General features: G+C 36.3%; 1 protein-coding gene across 3 annotated transcripts in view; it reads left to right on the forward strand.

The window, feature by feature from the left end:
* Nucleotides 1-25,676, forward strand: part of PHF6 (PHD finger protein 6) — a 53,109-nt gene extending 27,433 nt beyond the window's left edge. The window contains exons 6-11 of one of the 3 annotated variants that reach the window (XM_037146362.2): nt 10,141-10,310; nt 10,477-10,620; nt 11,842-11,946; nt 14,626-14,759; nt 22,087-22,216; nt 22,539-25,676. In XM_037146362.2, coding sequence (XP_037002257.1) covers nt 10,141-10,310; nt 10,477-10,620; nt 11,842-11,946; nt 14,626-14,759; nt 22,087-22,216 — 683 coding nt within the window. In that variant the 3' untranslated portion in view covers nt 22,539-25,676. The remainder of the gene's footprint in view (nt 1-10,140; nt 10,311-10,476; nt 10,621-11,841; nt 11,947-14,625; nt 14,760-22,086; nt 22,217-22,538) is intronic. The other 2 variants (XM_037146363.2, XM_037146364.2) reach the window with 2 other exon arrangements.
* Nucleotides 25,677-26,152: the final 476 nt, after the last annotated feature.

Here is a 26,152-nt window from a genome sequence, read left to right on the forward strand (position 1 = left end):
GAATTTTGTTCTTTTTTATAGTGAGTAGATTACATTGTGTAAATGTCCCATAGTTGTTTATCTACTCATCTGCTGATGGACACTTGGATGGCTTCCATTTCTTGGTGATTTTAAATAATGCTGCAATGAACATAGGGGTGCTTGTGTTCTTTCAAATTAGTGGTTTTGGTTCCATTGGATATATTCCCAGCAGTGGGATTGCTGGGCCAAAAGGCAGACCCACTTGTAATTTTTTGAGGTATCTCCATACTGCTTTTTCCACCGCGGCAACACCAGTCTGCACTCCCACCAACAGTGGAACCTTTGATTTTTAAAAAATCTTTATTGTATTCTTTTTCATTACCCTTTAGTCCCCTCTACCCCCAGCAATCACCACCCTGTTGTCCATGTCCATGAGTCCTTTTCCCTTTTTGCTCAATTCCTCCACCCCTAACCACCCCCCCTTAGCTGTCATCTGCTCTCCATCTATGAGCCTGTCCCTGTTTTCCTTGTTAGTTCAGTTGTTTCATCAATACCCCTCACCCACTTCCTCTATCTGGATTATTTTGAATTAAACACCAGGTATCATATTTCATATTAGTATACTTAGTTAAGAATAATATATTTTATCTGTAGTATGTATTTATATATTCATATGCATAAAAGAAACAATTTACCTGATACCTTTACTGAAAAGGCAGAATGCAGGGTTTACCAGTGCCATGGAGCTTGCGCACCACATTTCCACTGGGAGGAGTCAGGGCAAGTGATCTCCAGTCTTCCTTTTGTAGCGGCCCTAAAGAACCAAAGCAGATGTGGTGATTCTTGCCCTAGCTTTAATGATTGGCCTCCCCCCACTTTTTATTTTAAAAAATTTCAACAAACATTGAGTGCCTGCCGGGTGTGGACATGTTGGGGAATTTATAAAGTAGCCCCTGTGGACAAAGAGCTTAAAGCCTGACAAGGGCAATAAGTAACAATGGAATACAATTTTATATTTTACAAAGTATTTTTCACAAGCATTGTCTTTTAAAAAAAAAGATTTATTTATTTTTAGAAAACAGGGGAAGGGAGGGAGAGGGGGAGAGAAATCAATGTGTAGTTGACTCTTGCACACCCCCTACTGGGAACATGGCCCATAAGTGCCCTCACTGGGAATCAAACCTGTAACCCGTTGTTCATAAGCCCGTACTCTATCCACTGAGCCATACCAGCCAGGGCAACAGAAGCACTGTTTTAAAAGCAGCCTTTTCAGTAAGGTGTTAGTCATTATAGCCATTTGATATACCAAGAGGCCGTGCCTTCAGAACAGTTAAGGAACAAGTTAAGACCTAGTAGATGTCAGTTTCCAGACCTTCTGTCCAGGGGTTCTTTCTACTTCTACTCTTAACTAATGTGGAAATTTAGGGTGGGAAAGGATATGTAGCTTAAACCAGGAAGGAAGGAGATAAGAAAACACTGATTAGGAAGGAGAATGAATTGGTAAACGGATAGATAGGACTTCACAATACTATGAGGGGGAGAGTTAGTTTTCTGGTAAATTGGTCATTCCCGTGCCTCATAAGGACAATCAGAAGGGTAACCTGGGCATTTTAAAGTGACAGGGCACTTTAGGCCAAGATGGAGGCGTAGGTACATATACTTTGCCTCCATGAACAACCAAAAGAAGGACAACAAATTTAAAAACATAAACAACCAGCCCTGCCCGGTGTGGCTCAGTGGATTGAGCACAGGCCTTAGAACCAAAGGGTTGCAGGTTCGATTCCCCATTAGGGTACATGCCTGGGTTGTGGGCCAAGTCCCCATTGAGGGGTGCATGAAAGGCAACCATGCACTGATGTTTAAAAAACAAAGAGAAAAACAAAAACAGCCAGATCTGCTAGAAAAAATTGAACTGTATGGAAGTCCAACAACCAAGGAGTTAATGAAGAAATATTCATCCAGAATGGTAGGAGGGGCAAGATGAGCAGTGAGGGTGGAGAGGATACATGGTGGGACAGCAGCAGGAGGACTGGGTGGGCCCACATTTGTGCGTGGGTAAATGGGAAAGGACAACTGAGGAACAAGACAGACTGTGCAACCTAGGATTCCAGCACAGGGGAATGAAGCCTCAAAACCTCTGGCTGTAAAAATCTGTGGGTGTTACAGCAGTGGAGTAAACTCCCAGCCTCACAGGAGAGCTCATTGGAGTGACCCACAGGGTCCTGAAATCTATATAAACCCACCCACCCAAGAATCAGTACCAGAGGAGCCCAATTTTCTGTGGCTACTGAGGGAAGTGACTGAAAGCCAGCTAAGAGCCGAGTAAGTGGCGTTGTTCCCTCTTGGACCTCTCCCCTGCATACAGCACCACAACTCAGCAAAGTGGGTTGTCCCAACATGGAAAATATCTAAGGCTCCACCCCTTACTGTGTAACAGGTGTGCTGAGACAAAGAAATATGGCCCAAATGAAAGAACAGATCAAAGCTTCAAAAATAGAACTAAGTGGTGAAGACATAGCCAACCTATCAGATACAGAGTTGAAAACAGTGGTAATCAGGATGCTCACAGAAATGATTGAGTACGGCTGCAAGATAAAGGAAGAACTGAAGGCTATACAAAGTGAAATAAAGAAAAATATACAGGGAACCACCAGTGAAGGGAATGAAACCGGGACTCAAATCAATCATCTGGAGCAGAAGGAAGAAATAAACATTGAACCAGAACAGAATGAAGAAACAAGAATTCAAAAAACATGGGGAGAGGCTTAGGAACCTCTGGCATAACTTTAAACGTTCAAACATCTGAATCATAGGGGTGCCAGAAGGAGAAGAGGAAGACCAAGAAATTGAAAACTAATTTAAAAAAATAATAAAGGAGAAGTTCCCCAGTCTGGCAAAGGAAATAGACTTCCAGGAAGTCCAGGAAGCTCAGAGTGTGCCAAAGAAGTTGGAACCAAGGAAGCACACAAGAAGACACATCATAATTACATTAGCCAAGATTTAAAACGAGAGAATGTTCAATGCAGCAAGAGAAAAGGAGAAAGTTACCTACAAAGGAATTCCCATCAGACTGTCAGCTGATTTCTCAAAAGAAACCTTGCAGGCAAGAAGGGGCTGGAAAGAGGTATTCCACGTCATGAAATCCAAAGACCTACAACCAAGATTGCTCTATCCAGCAAAACTTTCATTTAGAATGGAAGGACAGATAAAGTGCTTCTCAGACAAGATCAAATTCAAGTTCATCATCACCAAGCCCTTATTATATGAAATGTTAAGGGGACTTAAATGACAACAAACTTACAACTATCCACAAATGAACATGAAAAACAAAAACAAACTAAGCAAACAACTAGAACTGGAACAGAATCACATGGAGGGTTTTCAGTGGGTAGAGGGAAGGGGCAGAATGGGGGAAAAGGTACAGGGAATAAGTTTAAGTGGTGCCTTCAAAATAGGCAGGGGGATGCTAATAATATAGGAGATGGAGAAGCCAAAGAAGTTAATATGTATGAACCATGGAAATGAACTAAGGACGGGGATTCTGGTGGGGGTATGCAGGGTAGAGAGGGGAATAAAGGGAAGAAAAATGGGACAACTGTAATAGCATAATCAATAATATGTACTTAAAAGTGACAGACATATGGGGACTGTTCATAAAACTTGAGAGTCTTGGTGTGGCACACAAGGACAAGCTTATTTTGTTACCTTATCAGCCTAGATTTTCGGCATTTGCAGCTGAGAATGCTAGGGTAAGGTTTTATTTTTTATCATATTCATTCATTTGACTAAGTATATGAATGTTGTAAAACAATCAGCAGTAAAGAGTATACACTGTCCCCCTGGCTAGTGTGGCTTAGTAGATTGAGTGCTGGACTGCAGACTGAAAGGTCACCAGTTCAATACCCAGTCAGGGCACATCCCTGGGTTGTGGGCCAGGTCCCCAGTAAGGATTGCATGAGTGGCAACCACACATTGCTGTTTCTCTCCCTCTCTTTCTCCTTCCCTTCCTCTCTGTCAAAATAAAGAAATAAAATATTTTTAAAAACAATAAGTAAGTAAAACCTTAAACAAACATAACCTGCTGTTGAGGATGTGGAGAAATTGGAACCACTATGCACTGTTGCTAGGAATAAAATCTGGTTTTTTTATTTTATTTTTTAAAGATTTTATTTATTTTTAGAGAGGGGGAAAGGAAAAGAGGGGCAGAAACATCCATGTGTAGTTGCCTCTTGCACCCCCCTACTGAGGACCTGGTCCATAACCCAGGCATGTGTGGTAACTGGGAATCAAACTGGTGACTTTTTGGTTTGCAAGCCAGCGTTCAGTGCACTGAGCCATACCAGTCAGGGCCATTTTGAATTATTTTTTAGGATAAATTCCCAAGAGTAAAATCACTGGGTCATACATAGGGTTCAGTCTTTTTAAGGTTGCGATATTTCTTTCTAGAAAAATTGTGGTAGGTTATAGTCCCATCACCAGTGGATAACATTACCTCCTCCTTTCACCACATTGGATATGATACATTCTTTTAATTACAAAGGTAGTACATTGTCTATTTTAAAAATTAAAACTGTACTATTAAAATTAAAGTAGTTTAAAAAGTACTCTCTTCACCCTGAAATCACCTTCTCTGACAGGGGTGGTGTCTAACCTTTTGGCGTCTCTGTGCCACATTGAAAGAATTTTCTTGGGCCATACATTAAATACATTATAACACATAATCACAAAATAAAAAATGTCATGATGTTTTAAGTAAATTTACAATTTTGTGTTGGGCTGCATTCACAGCCATCCAGGTGTGCATACAGCCCGTAGGCTGTGGGTTGGACACCCCTGTTCTAGGAGTGACTGGTAACAAGGGTTTGATGTCTATTTTCATAGAGCCTTTTTTACATATGCACAGTCTTACATGTTGAAATACATATGCAGTCCTGGCTGGTGTGGTTCAGTGGATTGAGGGCAGGCCTATGAGCCAAAGGGTTATTGGTTTGATTCCTAGTCAGGGCACATGCCCGCGTTGCTGGCCAGGTCCCCAGTAGGGGGTGCATGAGGGGCAACCTCACATCGAGCTTTCTCTTCCTCCATTCCCCTCTAAAAATAAAGAAGTAAAATCTTTAACAAATACATATGCATACTTTTTTAAAAATGCAGTGGGTTCAGAGTGGATATAATAATGTTAGACAACTTTGCTTTTTTCATTCTGTGGTATATTTTTTAACAATCATATCACCTAAATAAGTATAACTGTAGTTTAAGTATTTCTGTATTAATAAAAATCAGTTATATCTATTTTTTCACACATAAGTAAAAAACCTGCATTGATTTTCCTTGTACATATGTTCTTCAGTATGTACACAAGTAATAGTCTAGGTTAGAGACTTAGAAATGAGGCTGGCGGCTGAAAGGGTTTGTGCATTTAACAATGGGAACAAGCACTGTCATGTACATACAGTTTATGCTCCACAAACAGTATATGAGAGTGTCCAGTTCCCCACACCTGTGCTGGATATTATCAGTCTTTCATTTTTGACTGGTTATTTCATTTAACTTCCATTTGTTTTATCACTAGTAAGGTTGGGCTTCCTCTAGTTTTTTTTTTTTTTAGATTTATTTGTTTCTTTGTTTATAGAAAGGGGAAGGGAGGGAAAAAGAGATGGAGAGAAACATCAGTGTGTGGTTTCCTCCCACATGCCCCTGACTGGAGACCCAGCCCACAACCCAGGCATAACCCTTTGGTTCCCAGGCCCGTGCTCAGTCCACTGAGCTACACCAGCAAGAGCCTGCTAGTTTTTTTTTTTTATTCATCTGTATTTCTTCTGCAGATTGCCAGTTCCTAATCCTTTGTGCTTTATTCTCTTAAAGTTTGTCTTTTTAAAGTTGATTTGTAATGCTCTGTATATTATAGATATTAATTCTGTTACTAAATGCAACCGATTTTTAATTTATCATTTATCTTTTCATTTGTTTTATGGTTCTTGTGCCACAGAAAAGTTTAGTCAGATCTCTTGATTTTTCTATTTTTGGCTTCTTAGGTGTCCTGACCCCAAGATTATAAAGACTATTCTCCTTCATTTTCTTTTGTTACATTTATAATTTATTTTATGATTGGATTTTTATCCATCTCTAATTTATCATATGGTCTCAGGAAATGGATCTCATGTTTTCTTTAAATGAGTAGGCAGCTGTGCCATTAGCCTTTCCCTTATTCACTTGAAATGCCACCATTATAATATTTTGGATCCCCTCATGTGTGTGTGTGTGTGTGTGTGTGTGTGTGTGTGTGTGTCTTTTTTTATTATGAAATTTCTTTTACTTCAGTATATGGTAAGACTTACTGGGGTTTATTAAAAAGACCATAAGAATGGAAGGACAGAATGCTTGAAAAGATTAGGTTTATCTTTAGATTTTAGTTCAAATGTGATTTCTGTAGATCTATTTTCCTCTTTTTTTCAGATTTTATTCATTTGTTTAGAGACTCTAGAGGGAGAGGCAGTTTCAAAAGAAGAGGGAGAGAAACATCAGTCAGTTGCTTCTCACACATCCCCAACCAGGGACCTAGCCTGCAACCCAGGCGTGTGCCCAGTTCACTGGGAATCAAACTGGCATCTTTTTGGTTCACAGGCTAGCGCTCAACCCACTGAACCATACCAGCCAGGGCTGGGTCTATTCAATCTTGTTTTCTCTTCAGTCTTATTTTCTCTTCTGCTGATATAAGAGGTCTGTCTGGGAAAAGTCCAGCTATTGTTAACTACAACAAGAATGGTTTGCCCAACATCCTGCATATAACTGAGCAGCCAAGGGGAGTGGGCTGGAATTTGCATGCACGAACAATAGCTTCACTGTATTAGTCCATGGGGATGGCAGACGCTGTTGAGTGACCATCTGTACTGTGTGGTTGTCACATTCAAAATGACTGAGTGAGGAAAGCAGTGAATCTGCATCAGATTTTGCATTAAGCTTGAACGTTCCTCCCTGGAAACTACTTGGATGATTCAGAAAGCCACAGCTTTGGGTAACTGCTGATTGGCAGGTAGCTTCAGCAGGACAACATGCCCGCTCATGTATCACGCCTCCTGCTGAGTGTTTTGGAAAAACATCAAATTACCCAGGTGACTCAGCCCCCCCTACAGTGCAGATTTGGTGCCCTGTGGCTTCTGGCTTTTCCCAAAACTAAAATCACCTTTGAAAGGGCAGAGATTTCAGAATGTTGATGAGATTCTGGAAAATATGTTGGAGCAGCTGATGGCAATTGGGAGAACTGTGTGAGGTCCCAAAGTGCCTACTTTGAAGCATCATTATCCTATGTACGAAGTGTCTTGTATCTTCAATAAGTGTCTCTGTTTTTCGTAGTGTATGGCTGGATACTTTCTGGGCAGACATCATATATCTATTCCTGTGCCAGTGTTTTAACTGCTGTTGTTTTATAGTATGTTTAGATCTTTTTAGAAAAGATCTTTTATTCTGTATTGTAATTTACTCTTCCAGAAAATTATGAAATCAGCTTTTAACTTTCATTGTATTGGAGTTTTGTTAAATTAGGTTATTGACAATTGATATATCATTCTAATGTTGATCCTGTTTATCAGAAGCATGGTCTATCTGAACATTTTTGTGGTACTTCTTTTATATTTTTATTTTTAACACATTTTTTGTTGAGTTAATTGTAGTTTTCTCTAACTATATTAAGTCTGCTGTTTTGATAGATGAAATGATATATCACTTAATTTACACTTCTTTGATTCTAGAGAAGGCAAACTTTCTAAAAGCATATTTACTTCTCTTCTGTGAGTTACTTATTTGATCATATGTTTGATCCATTTATCTGTTGGAGCCTTAATCTTTATGAGCTTATATCATAAGGATACTAATCCTTTGTAATAGGTACAAAAGGCATTTTTTCAGTTGCCTTGTAATTTTATCTTTTTTACTTTCAGAAGTTTGAAAGTTTAATAGAGTTAAATCCATCAGTTTTTTGTGCCTTTTTTTACTGTTGCTGTTATGAAGTCCTCTAAAATTTTATATTGAATGATTTCATATTTAAGACAGACAGTGCCCTGGCTGGTGTGGTTCAGTGGATTGAATGCTGGCCTGTGAACTGAAAGGTTGCCAGTTTGATTCCCGGTCAGGGCGCATGCCTGGGTTGTGGGCCAGGTCCCCATTAGGGGGTGCATGAGAGGCAAACTCATATACTGATGTTTCTCTCCCTCTTTCCCTCTCTTCCCCTCTCTCTAAAAATAAATAAATAAACTCTTCTTTAAAAGACAGACAGATATGCTCTGGGGAAAACCAGTCATGTTGGCCTGATAATGGGATCAATTAAGTAATTTCTTTATAGATGTTTAATGATAGTATTATTATAATGCTATTGATTATCTCCAATGTAAATAACAGAATGTTATATATATGACATAATATTTATCTTAATTATTGAAACATCTGTTTATGATTTTTCATTTTAAGAAATTTTAATTTTTGGTAAGTGTAAGTAATTGTTCTAACAGCTTTAATAAAATTCTGTATTGAAAATTGTCAGTTTGAATGTTTAAAGTAGGTGGTGTATTCTGATATGAAATTTGCTATAAGGTTAATATTAGAAGATATCTTTAATTGACTTGTGTGTCTTCATAAGATTTATTTACATGAAGTTGTCTTATTGCCTGTAAAACACTATTGTCCACTATTGTCTAACTTTTATTTTTTCCTTATTTCCTCCCTCAAATCCTACAATAGTTATGTGATGTTCTATTGACACAAATTTGTATTAACTATTTTGCAAACAATCTAAGGTTCCGAATTCCTAAAGTTTATATATTTGTGTACTAATTGAATTACTATTTTCTTATCTTAGTGAATCTGCTTCTATTTCTAAAAAAAATCTTTCAGCCCTGGCTGGTGTAGCTCAGTGGATTGAGCACAGGCCTGTGAACCAGAGGATGGCGGTTCGATTCCTAGTCAGGGCACATGCCTGGGTTGCAGGCCGGTTCCCAACACGGGACGCACAAAAGGCAACCATACATTGATGTTTCTCTCCCTCTCTCCTTCCCTTCCCCTCTGAAGATAAATAAAATATTTTTAAAAATCTTTCACAGTATTTATTAGGAAAGGCCAACATAGGAGTTGATAGGCCTTCTCATTGAGAAACTAGTCCCTGGAATTATAATCAATAACTTTTGGTACAAAAAGAAATGAAGAAGGTATTAGAGATGTGTATAAAACTTTCTATAGTTTGACCTTAGTCAACATTTGGTTTTTATATATTTTTGAGCACTAAATATGTTGTCTTATATACAGTAGGCTCTTAATAAATAAAATATTTGTAGTGAACAACTAAATGAAACACCTTCCATTACTAGTAGAAATTACTGTAAAAATGCTGAGAAATGCAGTTCTAAAATTTCTACATGTTTTATTTAATCCATTAAAGTATGTACTATAAACCTGTAACATAGCTTTTCTACCACTTATGTTAGAAATTCCTTTTATACTTAGTAGTTATTTAATTAGTTGATCAGTTAGTTCACTTGAAGTTGACTTTCATGTTGAATTTGATCATTTCATTTTCGTGATAGTTTACAGAGCTATCTGTCTAGAGTAGTGCTGTCCAGTAGGCTTTTCTGTGATAGAATGCCACATAAGTAGAGACACATCTTGCCACATGTGACTAATAAGCACTTGAAATATGGTCAGGGTAATAGAAGAACTGAAGGTTTAAGTTTACTTAATTATAAATGACTTAAATTTTTTAAAGCCTCATGTTGCTAGTGGCTACTATACTAGACAGCACAGATATACTTTATTTTCATTTAGTTTTCTGGGTTCTAAGTTTATTTTCTAGGTAAGTCTTTTGATTTCACCAACAGTATGAGGTAAAACTGTAAAATCTGTGAAAAAAATACAAGAGCTAATTCTAAAGTTTACTTACTAGAGTTTAGAAATGTGTCCGGAATTATGTGCACAGTCAAAATCGCAGAACTAATTTCAGTAGAATTATAAATTCAATGGAAATAATTTTTCAGTGATTATAATAAAAGTTTTGTATTTGTTTTTTTTGCATTTATAAGAAATGTTCGGTTGCTGTATTGAACATACCACAAACTGTTTCTCATCTATATGCTAAAGATTTATGAACTAACGCTCATGTTAAGATTGGTCTATGTCAAGTTTATGTTCATTTTTAAGCAGCTGATTTGGAAGAAAGCTTTAATGAGCATGAACTGGAGCCCGCATCACCTAAAAGTAAAAAGAAAAGTCGCAAAGGAAGGCCACGAAAAACTAATTTTAAAGGGCTGTCAGAAGATACCAGGTCCACATCCTCTCATGGAACAGATGAAATGGAAAGTAGTTCCTATGTAAGTAGAAAAATGTTGTATTCTTACTTGTTGCACTATGAATATTTCATTTAAACTGTACTTAGTGGTAAAATTCATCATTTGAAATGTTGACTAATCTTGACCGGTACTAATAGACTGTTTTAAAGGATTTTTTAAAAAGTTTTTTTCTCTTTTACATTTGCAGAGAGATAGGTCTCCACACAGAAGCAGCCCTAGCGACACCAGGCCTAAATGTGGATTTTGTCATGTAGGGGAGGAAGAAAATGAAGCAAGAGGAAAACTGCATGTATTTAATGCCAAGAAGGCAGCTGCACATTATAAGTGTATGGTAAGCATGGTTCATTTTATGTGCTTTTAAACCCAAGTTTTTTGAGAAGCATTTAGTTAGTGAGCAGATTTGATACCTTCCTCCCCAGAGTTAGTGTTTTACAATTATGAATAGTATATCGTATGATGCCAAACCTTCATAAACTTTAGATTTTAAAAAATGTAGTCTTTATAATTTAGTAGGGTTTAAATTCTAATTATACTCTCCATATTCTAGATAACCCATAATTAACTCAAAACTGTGAATATTTCCGCTTTGTAAATGCGTCATGGAGCATATAACATGTTCGATATCCACTATAACCTAGTAAATGTCTCTCATTGTAGGTCACACACTGTATTACAGTTAATTATGAGCATCTCTTCTTTAATAGACTTAAATTCCTTGAGGATAAGAATTGTATCTTGTTTTTGCATCCTTAGCATATAGTATACATACACTTTTTTGAATTAGACTGTATTGAATTACTCATCCTATTTATGATTCGGTTTTAAAATATGTATTATTTTGCCCTGGCTGGTGTAGCTCAGTGGATTGAGCATGGGCCTGCGAACCAGAGGGTTGCAGTTCAATTCCCAGTCAGGGCACATGCCTGGGTTTCGGGCCAGTTCCCAGCAGGGGACTCATGAGAGGCAACCATACATTGATATTTCTCTCCTTCTGTCCTTCCCTTCCCCTCTAAAGATAAATAAATAAAATCTTAAAAAATATATATTATTTATACCAGAGATTCTTAACCAGAGATTAAGCATATATTTACCTAGGGAGGGGTGTTAGATTTACCTGGGGAGCTTTTTCCAAAATTTATACCCTGGGAGCAAATCCCAAACATGTCTTATTTCGGGGAAAGAAATCCCCAGGTAATAACGGATCTGTATCTATGGATGAAATTTGCCAGTTGAAACTATTTTTTAAAACTGTGGAAGTGTAAAACATTTGAGATGACAGCATGACACTGTTGAAATCTACATTGTTTAATAAAAAGTATTTGATCTTAGTTCCACACTGGCAGCATTAGTTGTATTTCATTCTTTTTATTTGGGGTTATGTTTTAATCAGATGTGGGAAAAGATTAAAAACATTTGAATCAGCACTTGATTATTAAGGAAAAGTCTTCTTTCTCAGGATATTAAAGTAATATAATACATTTGTTATTATATTTAACCATTTTCTCAAAAGGATTCCGAATATTAAATGTTCTTGCATTTTTTTCTTCTCTAGTTATTTTCTTCTGGCACAGTCCAGCTGACAACAACATCAAGAGCAGAATTTGGAGATTTTGATATTAAAACTGTTCTTCAGGAGATTAAGCGAGGAAAAAGAATGGTCTGTGGTTTTATATTTATGCTATGCATCGTTTCTCTTCTGACTTTCTGCTTTAATATAGAACACAGCTCAAATTGATCTAGTCATAAAAGATTTACATAGCATGGTTCATATGTTAAAACAGTATCTATTTGACTTATTTGTAATGTAATAAAGGGTGCTGATGTGACTGAAACTTATTCCTTTTTTATGTAACTTCATTACTTGAGTTATACTGAGCTTTATATTTTAGGGTATATGAGAGACTTTTAATAAAAAATGAAAATGTGAGTATAATGCAACTTACAAAGTTTAAGATGGTAACATTGTTTAAGCATGCCTAAAGAAAAATTCCCTGACCCCAACAGAGCGTTGTTATTCTTTCTCTTAATAATAGGAAAGGATTTTTTTCAGAGCTTTCTGTTTAGTTAAAGTTCACACACACAGTTATATTTCTTAAACTGTTTATCATAGCTTTAAAGTTTTCATGAAAATGTGCCTAAGTCTCATGTTTTTAAGCATACTGAATTACTAATAAATAGCTTTGAATAATATCAGCATCTTTATTGATCACTTACCCCTTTACAGTTTATGAGTATTGTAAGATGTCAGTGGAATGCAAAATCATTTCTTTAAGACAGCAGTTATCTCTAGAAATGACTTTAATTTTTGAAATTTTTATTGTGAAAATTTCTAAACATATCAAAATAAGAAAGACTAGTAACACACATCTGTCCATCACCTTGACTCATCAGTTACCAAGACTTTGCGGCACTTGTTTCATCAGTGCATTTTAATCTTGTTGCTTGAAGTTTTTTTAAAGCAGAGCTGAGACTTTATATCATTTCACTTCAGTATGTATCTCTTAAAAGTTGGACATTTCTTACCTAACCACAGTGTCATTACACTTTATAAATTAACAATGAGTCCTCAGCATCATTTACCACCCAGGTTGTATTTGCATTTCCTCAGTTGTTTCAAAACCATCTTTTCAAAGTTGATTTGTATGAATCAGACCCTCTGGGAGGTTCATATGTTACCTGTGGTTGTTACACCTTCAGTGATCCAGGGCACGCCCTGTCTTTGTTGTTTCTGGTTTGGTTTTGTTGTATGCCATTGGCTATTGGAGAAAAATTGATTGGTTGTCCTATAGGCTATTCCACATGTTTTTATTTATTTGCTTTTTCATGGTGCCATTTTTCTCCCTCAATTCTCCAGATTTTCTTTTAAAGTGAAGTTAGATGTAAAATCTTGATTAGATTCAGTTTCATCATTTTAAGGGGTGAGAATATTTCACAGGTGGGAGTTATATCATCCAAATTTTATCACATCAGACAACTCATGATGTCTGACCCTTGGATTCAGGTGGCGAGTCTGACCTCTGTGTTGTGAAATCCCCCTTCATTCTTTCACCTAGTGGTTTTAGGCATTGATGATCTTCGTCTGAATCCATTAGAAATGACCGATTCTTTGTGTAACTGCATTTTTGAAGGTATAAAGATTATTGATATTCTCCGTTCCATATAAATCCATTTCAGTTTATTGATACTTCAATTGCATTTTAAAAACGAAACTCCCTTAAGACAGCATATAGACTAAAAAAGGGAGGAAAATCACTTCATTGTATCATACAGAATAGTGTTGTGTCCTATAGCTGAAGTCCAAATAGGTGACTGGGACAACAGTTCACTTGTCTTTTTTAAAGATTTTATTCATCTATTTTTAGAGAGCGGAAGGGAGGGAGAGAGGGAAATATCAATGTGTGCTTGCCTCTTGTGTACCCCCTGATGGGCTCCTGGCCTGCAACCCAGGCATGCACTCTGACTGGACTCGAACAGGTGGCCTTTAGGTTCTCAGCTTGGCACTCAGTGCACTGAGCCACACCAGCCAGGGCACAGTTCAGTTCTTTTGATCAGTTTATTTATCACTGCTGCATTGTTGAGTGTTAGGGTAAGCACTAACCTAGCATTTCCCCCAGTGTTCTCCAAAGGACATTAGTTCATCACAGTGCTCCACCAGCCCTCCAAACATAAAATGGAATCTGGAGTTCAATAAACTTGGGGACTCTTTACTATGCCCGACTTCCTAGAGAAAAGGTTGGGAGAAGTTCCTCCATCAAGCAGTCTGTATAAAACTAGCATTTCTCAAACTTCTTCAATTGGCCATGAGACCCTTTTGTTAGCATTCACCTTTTCATCTGAGAATATTCTTGAGGCAAAGCTGATCTAGGCCAGATTGAGGAATCTTGAAAAGTTTTCAACCTCTTTAGTCTCCCTCTGCCCTTTTGCCTATTTGGTAGCAATCCCTTTGTTGGGGGAATTGCTTTCCTATCTTCTCATTCCATAATAGGAAAGGAACTGATTCCAGGGAGGAAAAGAAACCACGAGAATATAGAATATCATTCTTTTTGTGTTTGGCAGTATTAAGAAGTGTCTTATTTATGTTTAGATGTCAGATTTCTAATGGTTAGTACAGTTACATAATGGAAACACCAGAAGATGACTTAATATTAGAAAATCTATCACAGCATGGTTTAAATTGCTGCGTGATTTAATATATTGCTATATATAGTAAGTTCAGTGCATTCTTTTTCAATAGAAAATTGGCTGTTTGTAAACTAGAATGACTGAAATATGATGAAAGTAGAAAAATAAGCTTTGGAATACTGCTTATGATTATTCTTTCTCTTCCCTTAAACAGAAATGCACACTTTGCAGTCAGCCTGGTGCTACTATTGGATGTGAAATAAAAGCCTGTGTTAAGACTTACCATTACCACTGTGGAGTACAAGACAAAGCTAAATACATTGAAAATATGTCACGAGGGATTTACAAGTAAGAGAACAATTGTCCATTTTCCTAAAATTTTCAGTAAGTAACTGCCTAAATATAGATGACATTAGTTTACTTGATCACCATTTTTAGATGGCATTTAGCAAAGTATAGAATCGTGAGGGATCTATATAAGAATGAGTACTGCCATTAGCATTTTGCCCTGACTGTATACCCATGGATAAGCAGTCATTCAACTAGTAATGATTATGCTTACTATGTGTCAGGCGTTGTACCAGTATCTAGACATACTATAATGTGCCTACATGAAGCTTAAAGTCTAGTGGGAGAGACATATTAATGAAATGGTCACATAACTAAGTGTACAATTACAAACTACATAAGTGCTATAAAGGATACATTACCAAGTGCTATAAGGCCATATAACAAGACCTAACCTAGTCCATAATCGGAGAGGGTTTAGGGATTTCTTTAAGGAACTAGTGCTTGAGATGAGATATGAAGGGCAAAGATGAATGTGGATGCTGGGAAAGCACTCTAGGCAGAGCATGGGACAGAAACAAGGGTACAAATGGGGAGTGAGTTAGGAGGCTACTGCTGAGGGGCCAGGTGAGAATTGTTGGGACCTTAGAATAGGATAGGCTTCTGATGAAGATAGAAGTCAAAAGATGCTCACGGAAGAATGATGAAAGAGTCAGCTTTGGAGATTCAGGCTTACATGAAGTTTTTAAAGATTTTATTTATTTTTAGAGAGAGAGGGGAAGGGAGGGAAACATCAGTGTATGAGTGATACAGGGATCAGTTGTCTCTCCTATACCCCGAACTGGGGTCCTGGCCCACAACCTAAGCATGTGTGTTGACTGGGATTCGACCTGGCGACCTTTCAGTCTGGAGGCCAGCACTCAATCCACTGAGCCTCATCAGCCAGGGCCAGCACCCATGAATTTTTAAAGTAAGCTAACAAGAGTGCTTTTGATAATTTGGGATTCTTAATAAAGTATTTATGAGAAAACAACAGCAAATAGCTTACTTAGTGTTAAAGGGACAGTGGTCCTTAACCAGGGCTGAACCTCAAAGTCACCTGGGGGTGGATAGGGCCCTCTTTAGAAATGTTCTTTGTCTGTTCCCCTTCACCAGAGATTTAGATTCAGTAGGTTGAGACCCAAACCATGTAAGTTGATGACTCCAGGTGATTCTCATGTTCATCTCTAATTGAAAACCACTCTAATATACTTTCATTTGGATCAGGATCAAGACAAGGGAGCCAACTACCAACATTGCTCTCAATGTTCTCTTGGAGGGTTAAGTCAGTGCAACAAGATAAAGAAAGATGTATAATAAATACTGTGAAGGAAAAAAATGTCAGTGTTACTAATATTGTTGTCTACCAAGAAAATTCAAAGGAATCAACTCTGAATTTATAAAACTTAATAATTGCTCAGTAAGGTTGATGCATATGAGATGAATTTTTAAAAACAATTCCAGTAATAACTAGTTAAAAATGTAAAATAAAATGTCTACCTCCCACCCCACACACATACTAAAGATGAACCTTTTCTTGTTTTAAAAAAATTACCATTCTACACAGGCAAAATATACTACGTCCCTTGATGGACAGACTCGACTTTCAAAGATAGCTTTTGTCCCCAAATTAATTTACATATTTAACACAACTTAAATGAAACCCGGACTTTTGACAACTTTGTTTATAAGAGTAAATGTGGTATTAATTTTTGTTAGTAATTATTGTTACCTTATATAGCAAGAAAATATAGAAGCTTGAATAAGGTGGAAGTTTGTCTCTCTCCTAGAACACATTCAGAGGAAAACTGTCCAGGTGTGCTAGGCAGATTTTCATTGTTACCAGGGACCCAAATTACCATCCTTCTGCCTCTCTCATCTTTGGGGCCTCCTTCCATTGGAAGTAGGAAGAAGCAGGAACACAGGAAAATAGAAGGACAAAGTGGCTATTCCTCTAGCTAAATCTAACTTGAATCAGCCTATTTGGAAGTTCTGCATACACACTTCTGCTCAGCATCTCATTTGTCACATGTCCAAGGGAGGCTGAGACATGTACTCTTAGTAGGAACATGGCTACCCAAATAAAATGTAGTTTAATAGTACAGGAGAAGGGATAGAAAATGGTTTCGGACTAATGAACTAGTCTTTATCACAAGAAGCCAAGAAAAATTTTAATGTAATCTCCTATTAGATGTTAAAACCAATCACACAGTAATTAAAACAGTATGGCAGTGCCATAGTGACAGAGATCACAAGAAACAGATCCACATCTTTGTTGGCAGCTTATAAATAATTATGGTAGCAATTTGTATCTGTAAAGACTGGATGAATTATTCACTACCTGACATTTATACAATTGGCTGCCCATTTAGAAAATGTAACTTGAATCGTTATCTCAGACTGTACCCCCAAAACAGATATTAGGTGGATTAAAAATCTTAATCATGGCCCTGGCTGGTGTAGCTCAGTGGATTGAGCATGGGCCTGCAAACCAAAGGGCTACTGATTCGATTCCCAGTCTAGGGCATGTGCCTGGGTTGCAGGCCAGGTCCCCAGTGGGGGCATGTGAGAGGCAACCACACATTAATGCTTCTCTCTCTGTCTTTCTCCTTTTCTTCCCATCTCTCTAAAAATAAGTAAAAGCTTTATAAAAGACATTTTAGAAAAGTCTTAATCATAAAAAATCTCAGCAGGAAATAAAGGAGAATTTTTCTATAATCAAGGAAAGAACTCCTTTCTAAGTGTGATAGGAAACTCAAATTTTATTGGACTACATTAAAATTAGACTACATAAAGACAAGTCCAAATCATTAAGAAAAACACAACCCAATTTTAAAATGGGCAAAGTAGCCCTGGCTGGTTTAGCTCAGTGGATTGAGCGAGGACCTGCGAATCAAAGAATCGTGGTTCGATTCCTAGTCAGGGCACATGCCTGGGTTGCAGGCCACATCCCAATAGGGGACGCATGAGAGGCAACCATACATTGATATTTCTCTCCCTCTCTCCTTCCCTTACCCTCTAAAGATAAATAAATAAAATCTTTTTAAAAATCAGCAAAGTATATGAACAGGTGATTAATAGAACAAGTAGTCATGGGTTGGTTATAAGCATGTGAAAAACTGTTCAACCTTATTAGTAAAGAAGGAAATGCAAGTTAAAAAAATCTTAGCAATTTTTGCCTATCAGATGGGCAAAGATTAGTAGAATTTATATTATCTAATGTTCACTAGGTTCTAGAGACAAGCATTCTCATTGGATGTTCAGACAGAATGTAAATCGCTACAACTTTTTAGGAGAGTAATTTATCAAGTCTGTTTGTAGGGACTTATCTCAGAGAAATAAGCAGACAACAGCACAAGGATATATCCGCAAGAAGTATTATTGTGTTATTAATGACTGCTGCTGTATCCACAAGGGCATCTTAGACCTGTAATAAAGACTGACCAAATTACCGTAGATGGCATCACTCTCCTCAAGACAGGAACTACAGCTTGCCAGCAGGACAGCATCAAATGTTTGTCTTCTGTGGGTGTCCTTACAGTAGTCAGTATAGTAGTGCAGTTCAGGTTCAGTAAGACAGGAACCACATAGAGTGGGCATGGCGTCCACCCTGGCTTAAAAGCTTTGTGCTCCATCAGAGCCAGCATTTCTTGTATGTTATATAGGCACAGATAGGTTTTCAGGTTATATCACAAAGAGAACCAAAGGTGGCTTCATATGAGATTATTTATAATTGTCCCAATCAAGATAGAGTGTACCAATTGAAGGGTAACATAGCTTAGTAAAATAGTTGACACACCCATTTTTCAAAGTTGCCAGAGTGAACCAAAGGTGAAATTGTCATGAAGAACAGGAAAAGATTTATGTTAACCTTTTATCTATAATAGCAAAAGAAAAAATAAATACAACAGCAAAATAAAAAATAAACCAGAATGTTCATCAGGATACTTAATAAATTTGGGTTCATGCACTTAGTGGAATACTGTGCAACAGTTAAGGAATGAAGTAGATTCATGTGTAGAGTGGTGAAGAGGTATATATACATGTATGTATGTATGTACGTACATATATACATGTGTATATACATATATATCAGCATATACATATACCTCTGTATATGTGTACATGGGTATAAGATATTTGTACATTTTTGTGTACATAAATTTATTAGAAACATTATTCAGTAAATAGTTGTTACCTCTCATTCATTGCATAGAAATGGAGGCAAAGAGACAGTTTTATGTTCTTTATACTGTGCTGTTTGGATAGTTTTATGAGTAAAACATCATTATTTATAGTAACCATTAATATTTGAAAATACCAGGCCTGTTTTAAACATCTAAAATCAGATATATAGAGAATCGTTATATTTAGATTTTAATTTTATTGAAGTATTTTTAGTATAATAGTTATTCATTTTTGTTTTGGGAAAATGGAAAATATAGGTAAGGACAAAATACAATGTCAACTTTAATTCTGTCACCAGAGATAATGATTTTAAATCTTGGAATACGTTCTTCAGATATTTGTGTGGTTTTGTATACGAGTATAGTTATAAAAACTAGATTTTATTATATACACTGTTTTATAAACTGTTTTTTACTTACTACCCCAAGACGTTGTTTCTATGACATTAGTTTTACATCACAATGTTAATGGTTTTATAGTATTCCATTGTATGAGTATACAAGATTGGTTAACTGATTCCTTTCTTAGACATTTAGGTAGTTTTTTCTTTTTACTTTTTAACTATTAGAAAACCATGTTGCAGTGGCCATCTCCAAACAAAAATATTTGGCCCTGGCTGGTGTGGCTCAGTGGATTGAGTACCAGTCTGAGAACCAAAAGGTCACCGGTTCAATTCCCAAAGGCCCACGGTTGGGTTGCAGGCCAGGTCCCCAGTGAGGGGCGCATGAGAGGCAATCACACACTGATGTTTCTCTCCTTCTCTTTCCCCTTCCTTTCCCTCCTCTCTAAAAATAAATAAATAAATCCCTGGCTGATGTAGCTCAGTAGATTGAGCATGGGTCTGTGAACCAAAGGGTTGCTGATTCAATTCCCACTCGGGGCACATGCCTGGGTTGCAGGTCAGGTCCTCAGTAGGGGGCATGTGAAAGACAACCAGACATTGATGTTTCTCTCCCTCTGTCTCTCTCTAAAAAGAAATAAAATCTTAAACATAAATAAATATGATAAATACTGAAATAAAATCTTTAAAAAATAATAAAATAAATTTTTTTGAAAATCAGCTTATAATATGGGTTCCAGATTATTTTATCATGGAGACCATTGAGTTAAAGATAGGCATGTAGTAGTTTATGGAAAGAATAGACAAATATGAAATGCAAGGAGGAATATTTCTGAATGAAGTGGCTTCCTCCTATCTAGCATTTTTGGCAGCCTTTCTGGGTCCTGAATATATTCATAATAAAAGGGCGCAAGGGAAGATTATATAATGACTCATTTTATCCTGTTTTAATTATCTTTATTATATATTTAAACTATGTAATGTGTATTTTTAAAATGTCAGTCTCCCACCGTAGAAAAGTAAGTTCTGTGACAATAGTACTCTTGTTTGACCAGTCGGCACCTGTGTCCTTGATGTCTAGACTGGTGAAAGACATGTAATGGGACTATGGGAAATAGTCCTTGAGTGAAAACTAATCCCTTAAAAGATTAAAATTTGTTCTAATAACAAAGGGATTATCCTTTTAGATGAAACTCTTGTTATAAAAATTTTCAAAAGTATACACAAATAAAATAGTAAAACGACTGCCCATGTCAGTGGGTACTAAGTTACTGGCATAGTTGTTTCGTCTGTTTTACTTCTTTTCCGGGGTATATTAAAACAGAACCCCAGATTCTTTGGTCATTTTACCCCTACATACTTCAGTATGCAGCTCTGAAAAGTATGGGTGTTTCTTATCTGATCACTATGCCATTATCATACTTTTTAACTTCACATCATCTCATATTCAGTTCACATTTCCCCAGCTGTCTTGAAAATGTCCTTCTAGACTTAATTTGCTCAAATCTCGATACATACAATGTCTTTACATTGCATCTGTTGTCTGTGTCTCTTAAGTCTTTCTACATAGAGCAATCTCCTCCACTCCATCCCATCTCTTACCTCTACTTGTTGAAACATCTCAGTCAGTTGTCCCCTAAAAGTCGTACATTCTCAGTTTATCTATTTGATTTTTTATGAGGCCATTCACCTCATTTCTCTATCCCTCTATATTTTCCATAAACTATAAGTTGGTTCAAAAGCTTAATTATATTCAGATTATATTTTGGGGAAGCTATTTCAGAGCTGCACTATGCAGGAGTCTTTTTAAAAAATATTTATTTGTTTTCAGAGAGAGGGGAAGTGAAGAAGAGAGAGGGGAAGGGAAGGAGAGAGGGAAACACTTATGTGTGATTGCCTGTTGCATACCCCATGCTGGGGACCTGGCCTGCAAGCCAGGCATGTGCCCTGACTGGGAATTGAACCAGAAACCTTTTAGTCTGCAGGCCCGTGCTCAATCCACTGAGCTACACCAGCCAAGGCCCAGGAGTCTCTTTTTTAAATTTTTTATTTATTTATTTTTAGAGAGAGGGTGGGAGAGGGAGAGAAATATTGATGTGTGAGACAAACATGAATTGACTGCCTGTTGCGTGCCCCCAACTGAGGACCTGGCCTACAACCCAGGGACATGTCCTGACTGGGAACTGAACCGGCAACTTTCCAGTTTGCAAGCTGGCACTCAATTCACTGAGCCACACCAGTCAGGACAGGAGTCTCATTCTTGATATTTGAACTCATGATTGAAAAAAGATGTGATTCCAGTATGCAGTGTGAGCAGATTACATACATAATATAATTTCCTGAAATGTACTTTTAAATAATGTATGTGAAACTTTACAGAATTGGAATTTTTCATTTCTGTACCTTAACATTAACACTTGCAAGTTGGCCAAAACTTGGTTTTTATTGTTTTAGGCTGAAAACACTTTTAAAATTTTATTTTTCAGTTGCAGTTAACACTTAGTATTTTTTATATCAAAAACTTTGTTTTTAATGTTATTGGGCAAAATTAGGAATTGCTTTATATTTCAGTGAGTATATGTGGTGACTTTCATGCTGAACCAAAGGTTTAATTTCAGATGAACTTTCAATATCTCATTAATAGAGTACTATTCTATCTTTTAGATAGAAGTGCATCTGTAACTAATTATGAAGTGTTTTTAAGTGTGAATGAGGAAATCCATGTTTTAAATGGGCACCAACCTCATCCACCAATGACATAAATATATTCTCATGAATAGTGGCAAAACATTTTGAGATTTTTATCTTTCATCATTGTAGACTGTATTGTAAAAATCATAGTGGAAATGATGAGAGAGATGAAGAAGATGAGGAACGGGAGAGTAAAAGCCGGGGAAAATTAGAAATTGATCAGCAACAACTAACTCAGCAGCAACTTAATGGAAACTAGGTATGAAAGTTAATTATATCGGATCTGTTGTCACAATATAATACACACTGATAAAAACATGTTGAAGTAATGGTGTGCAGTATGATTTTTTAAATGTTATTATGTTTAGTTGAGCATGTTACTAGAATGCTAAGGATTGTGTAAGCTTGCATAGTTTTTTAAACTAGCTGATTTTGTAAGAGTAAAAACAAGCTATCTACTTTATCTATAAATGTAGTTGTAATGTCAAATCAGTAAGATATTCTCACTCCTCAATAACATTATATTTATTGTGTTCCCGTTAAGCATCATATTTTACATTTTTTTATCATCTTTTAAACAGGTTCATGGGACAGAGTTAGAAAACTGGGAATGAATAAGACATCCATAACTACTATTCTTTTTTTCACTGTTTTCTAAAATCAAAAAGGGTTTGTAACTTTTTACTGCCCAAGTCTTAGATCCTTCATTGAACTGCTTAAAAACGTCTTGTCTGTTTTATGAGCCTTCTTCACTAGATGGCAGAGTTTCACGTGTTGATAATACATAGCCGTAGTTTGCAGTTTCTGGGAAGCAATTGAAACACTATTAACCCTGTGTATAGTGTCAACAGTTAAAGCAGACATTGAAATGAAGTAAGCTTCATTTTTCATTTGGACTGAACAAAGTTTTGTTTAGAATGTCTAAGTTTGTTTAGTGGTTTCATACTCAAGGGAAAGCAACTTTTACTTTACAGTGCAAACACGCCTCTGGTTGCAACACATGGGAATTTGTGATTTTTTTGTTCATGCTCAAGTAATGGAGGCTAGAAATGAAGAGAACTTTATTTTTCTCTTGGCTTTGACAGCAAATGCTAAAAATTTCTTGCAAGAAGTGTGCTAAAGCATTTCATTTAGTTCCTGTTAAAGTTTTTCCCACTGACCAGCATGGACTCAGGCAACTGGTGATTGTAAGCTATGAGCTCTAGTGCTTATGCCAAAATTCTCTTGACAGTAAACCTCTTCTCTTTTCATGTTATACAAAGAGCTTCTCGCAAAATGATTGGATCCTTTCAAGTTTAAACTAAGATTTGGAAACAGCAAATCAAACCTTTTTAAAATTTAAAGGATTACCACTCACTAAGGACTTTAGCCACCATGTCTGAAACCCCTTCCTCTCAAGTGCCGTGTTTTGTGGAACACTTCATATATTGGCCCAAAGTATGTAAGGAGGTCTCATGTGCTCTAGGTGTAAAAACCGGTCTTTGCATAAAACAGTATTTATTTTTAATTTTGTGACCACTATTTTTAAAACCTTTATTTAATTTTTTAATGTTTTCATGAAGTGCTTTGCTTATCTATTACATAGGCTTTTGTGCCCTACTTTTCCTCTGGTAGGGCTCGTTCTTTTATTGATCATCAGAATTGTTTCTCAAAGCCTAAGAATTCAGCTTTTTAGAAAGGATTTTTCTCACTGGCATTGCTAGCTAGTGAAATTTTCTTCCATTTATCTTCTGAAGCACATTTATATATTTCTTTATAGTAAAACCAAAAAAAAAAACCTTTTGTTGTGGTCTGCCTAATATTACCATAGCACCTCATGATTAAGGGTAGGGATTCTGATATCTGAATTATTAGTTAACCTACCACATTAAAGCAAATTAGCAAACAAGAAGTAATCATGTTAACTTGATTGTACATCAAGATATTTTTTATCTTATGGAAAAGCATTTTTAAAATGTAACAGGTGGAAAATTACACTGTGCTTAATGACTGATTTTTTTAACTGCTAGTCCCTTAAAGACAGAGTTGTCAATGTGTATTCATACATTTCCATATAAATCAAGGGACTTGATGATTGCTTTATTTTAACCATCTTTTTTTAGAAGGAAACTAGCTTTAGTAGTTGGTTGCTCTCCCTATATGTTCTTCTCTTCTTGCTCTAAATATGCTATTGGGTTTCTTTGTGTGTATGTGATGAATTTTCAAAATTCACCATGACTTGAAGTGCAACGACAGATCTAGATGTTTGTTTACCAAGCTATGTGACTTTTCCCAAAGGATCTGTACTTTATTCCCTTACAACAGCTTGAAACCTGTTATTTTAAATCTTTGAATCACTGTGTCTAGATCATTTTTACTTTATATGCCATCAATTTACCCGGGAAACAGTGGAGCGCCTTCATTTTTGGACAACTACTGTAATGATGCTTTTAGGAAAAATGGAAGGTGCCGGGGTAATAATGGCCAGTCAATAATCACATAATAGACTTCAAATACTATAGCTTTCAGTCAATAGATTTGTTATGTAATCAAGTGTATGATTTTGTATGGGTTTCTTCAACCCTTTCTCTGCCACTAGCAACCAGAATAGCACTTTACCTTTTGGTTGACTAGGTAAGTGGCTGGCTACCTATTTTTCTCACTGTGTTGTGATTGGCTACGTAGTCTTTCATTAAAAAATTGAAATGTAAATTGAAGTCACATGAAAAATCACCTTTGGTTGTAAACCTCCAATATTGATTTTCTGTCCATGTTTGTCACATGCTGAGTAAAAGTGCCTTACAATGTAAAAATTGTACAGTACTTATGTTCCCAAGTAGCATCATCATCTTCTGGGTAGTAATTACATTGTGGTATGAATATTTAGAAAAATGGACCTCAGCAGTATATTTACTGTTCATCTCTTAAGTCTTTAACTGTAGTTTTAATAAGCATGACATTATTTGATAAGTATATAACATTTACATCATTTCAAAAAAGACTGCCATGACTGTGTTTTATGCATATTTTAGCTTGAAGTTTTGAAGCATCTTTTCTTTTTTCCTTTTTTCTTTTTTTCTATTTTGTTTTGTTTTTGTTATTGATATTAAACAGTGTAATCTTTGCAAGCGTATATTGAAGATTATTCTGGAGCATTTATTGCCTTACCAGAAATGTTAGTAAGAAATGTTCTTTAGAGTAGAAAGATAGACTTGAGTTTCTATACTTTAATAAGAGCTCTTTTTTCCTGGGGGGGGTGGGGTGGGAGGTGAATTTTACTTTCATCTCAATTTATTGAAAACCCACAGCTGAAATACATTTAATTTCAAAAATCAACAATTTTAGAATTTCAGAAAGTACTTGCTCAGGAGTACATGCTACTCAAGATATTAACAGAATAACAAGCTATGTAGATCTACTGTTGAATCAGAATCTATGTACTTGAACAAATGTGTGAATCTTAAATATCTCAAAACAAAAGAAAAGTGTTCTTCTAGAATGTTGCTTTTTTAAAAAGCGCTAAAGTTAGACCAAGGTATACAGTTTTGTTCTAACAGACATTTAGGTTAATTGTAAAGATAAGGAATGCATTATGGGTCAAAATCAAACATTCCTCTCATGTTATGTATATTTTGTTCCTGTTATATTGGCTTTATTTTCAAAATTGTAGTTTGTAGTATTAGTTTCCTTTTATTGGTATTGCATATACTATTCATTCAATAAATGAGTTATGACTTTCATGTTTGTATGTATGTCTTTTTGTGAAAGGGTATGATGAAGCTGATTTGTAACAGCAGTAGTATTGTGCTCCTTTTAGTCTTGCTTTATTTCAAGGTGAAATGCTTAGTTTACTTAATAACTTGTTAAACAAGTATGAGAGAGAGAAAAATGTGCATTTGAGTTTACTTAAAACTTTCACAACATAAAAGGTTTTATCATGGAGAAAAACAGCAAGATTTCAAGTACAATAGAACTGCATTACGTCTTGGTTCTCTTACGTGATTCAGATCCCTATGGCCTAAATTGCATCCTCTAGAATTTAGTTAAAAGGTGATCTTCAAATAAACCGGAACACCTCGTACAGTTAATCTGATTGGTAATAAAGATGCAGGATTAACATGTTTGTCATAAAGGTATTTCACCTTATAGATTTAATTTTACTCCCTTTCCCATGGACAGCTTGCTTCTTATACGGTGCTCATATCCAAGGCCGAAA

The sequence above is a fragment of the Artibeus jamaicensis genome, unplaced genomic scaffold (genome assembly GCF_021234435.1).
Source record: "Artibeus jamaicensis isolate MK-2021 breed Jamaican fruit bat unplaced genomic scaffold, CSHL_Jam_final contig_240, whole genome shotgun sequence".
Lineage (NCBI taxonomy): Eukaryota > Metazoa > Chordata > Mammalia > Chiroptera > Phyllostomidae > Artibeus > Artibeus jamaicensis.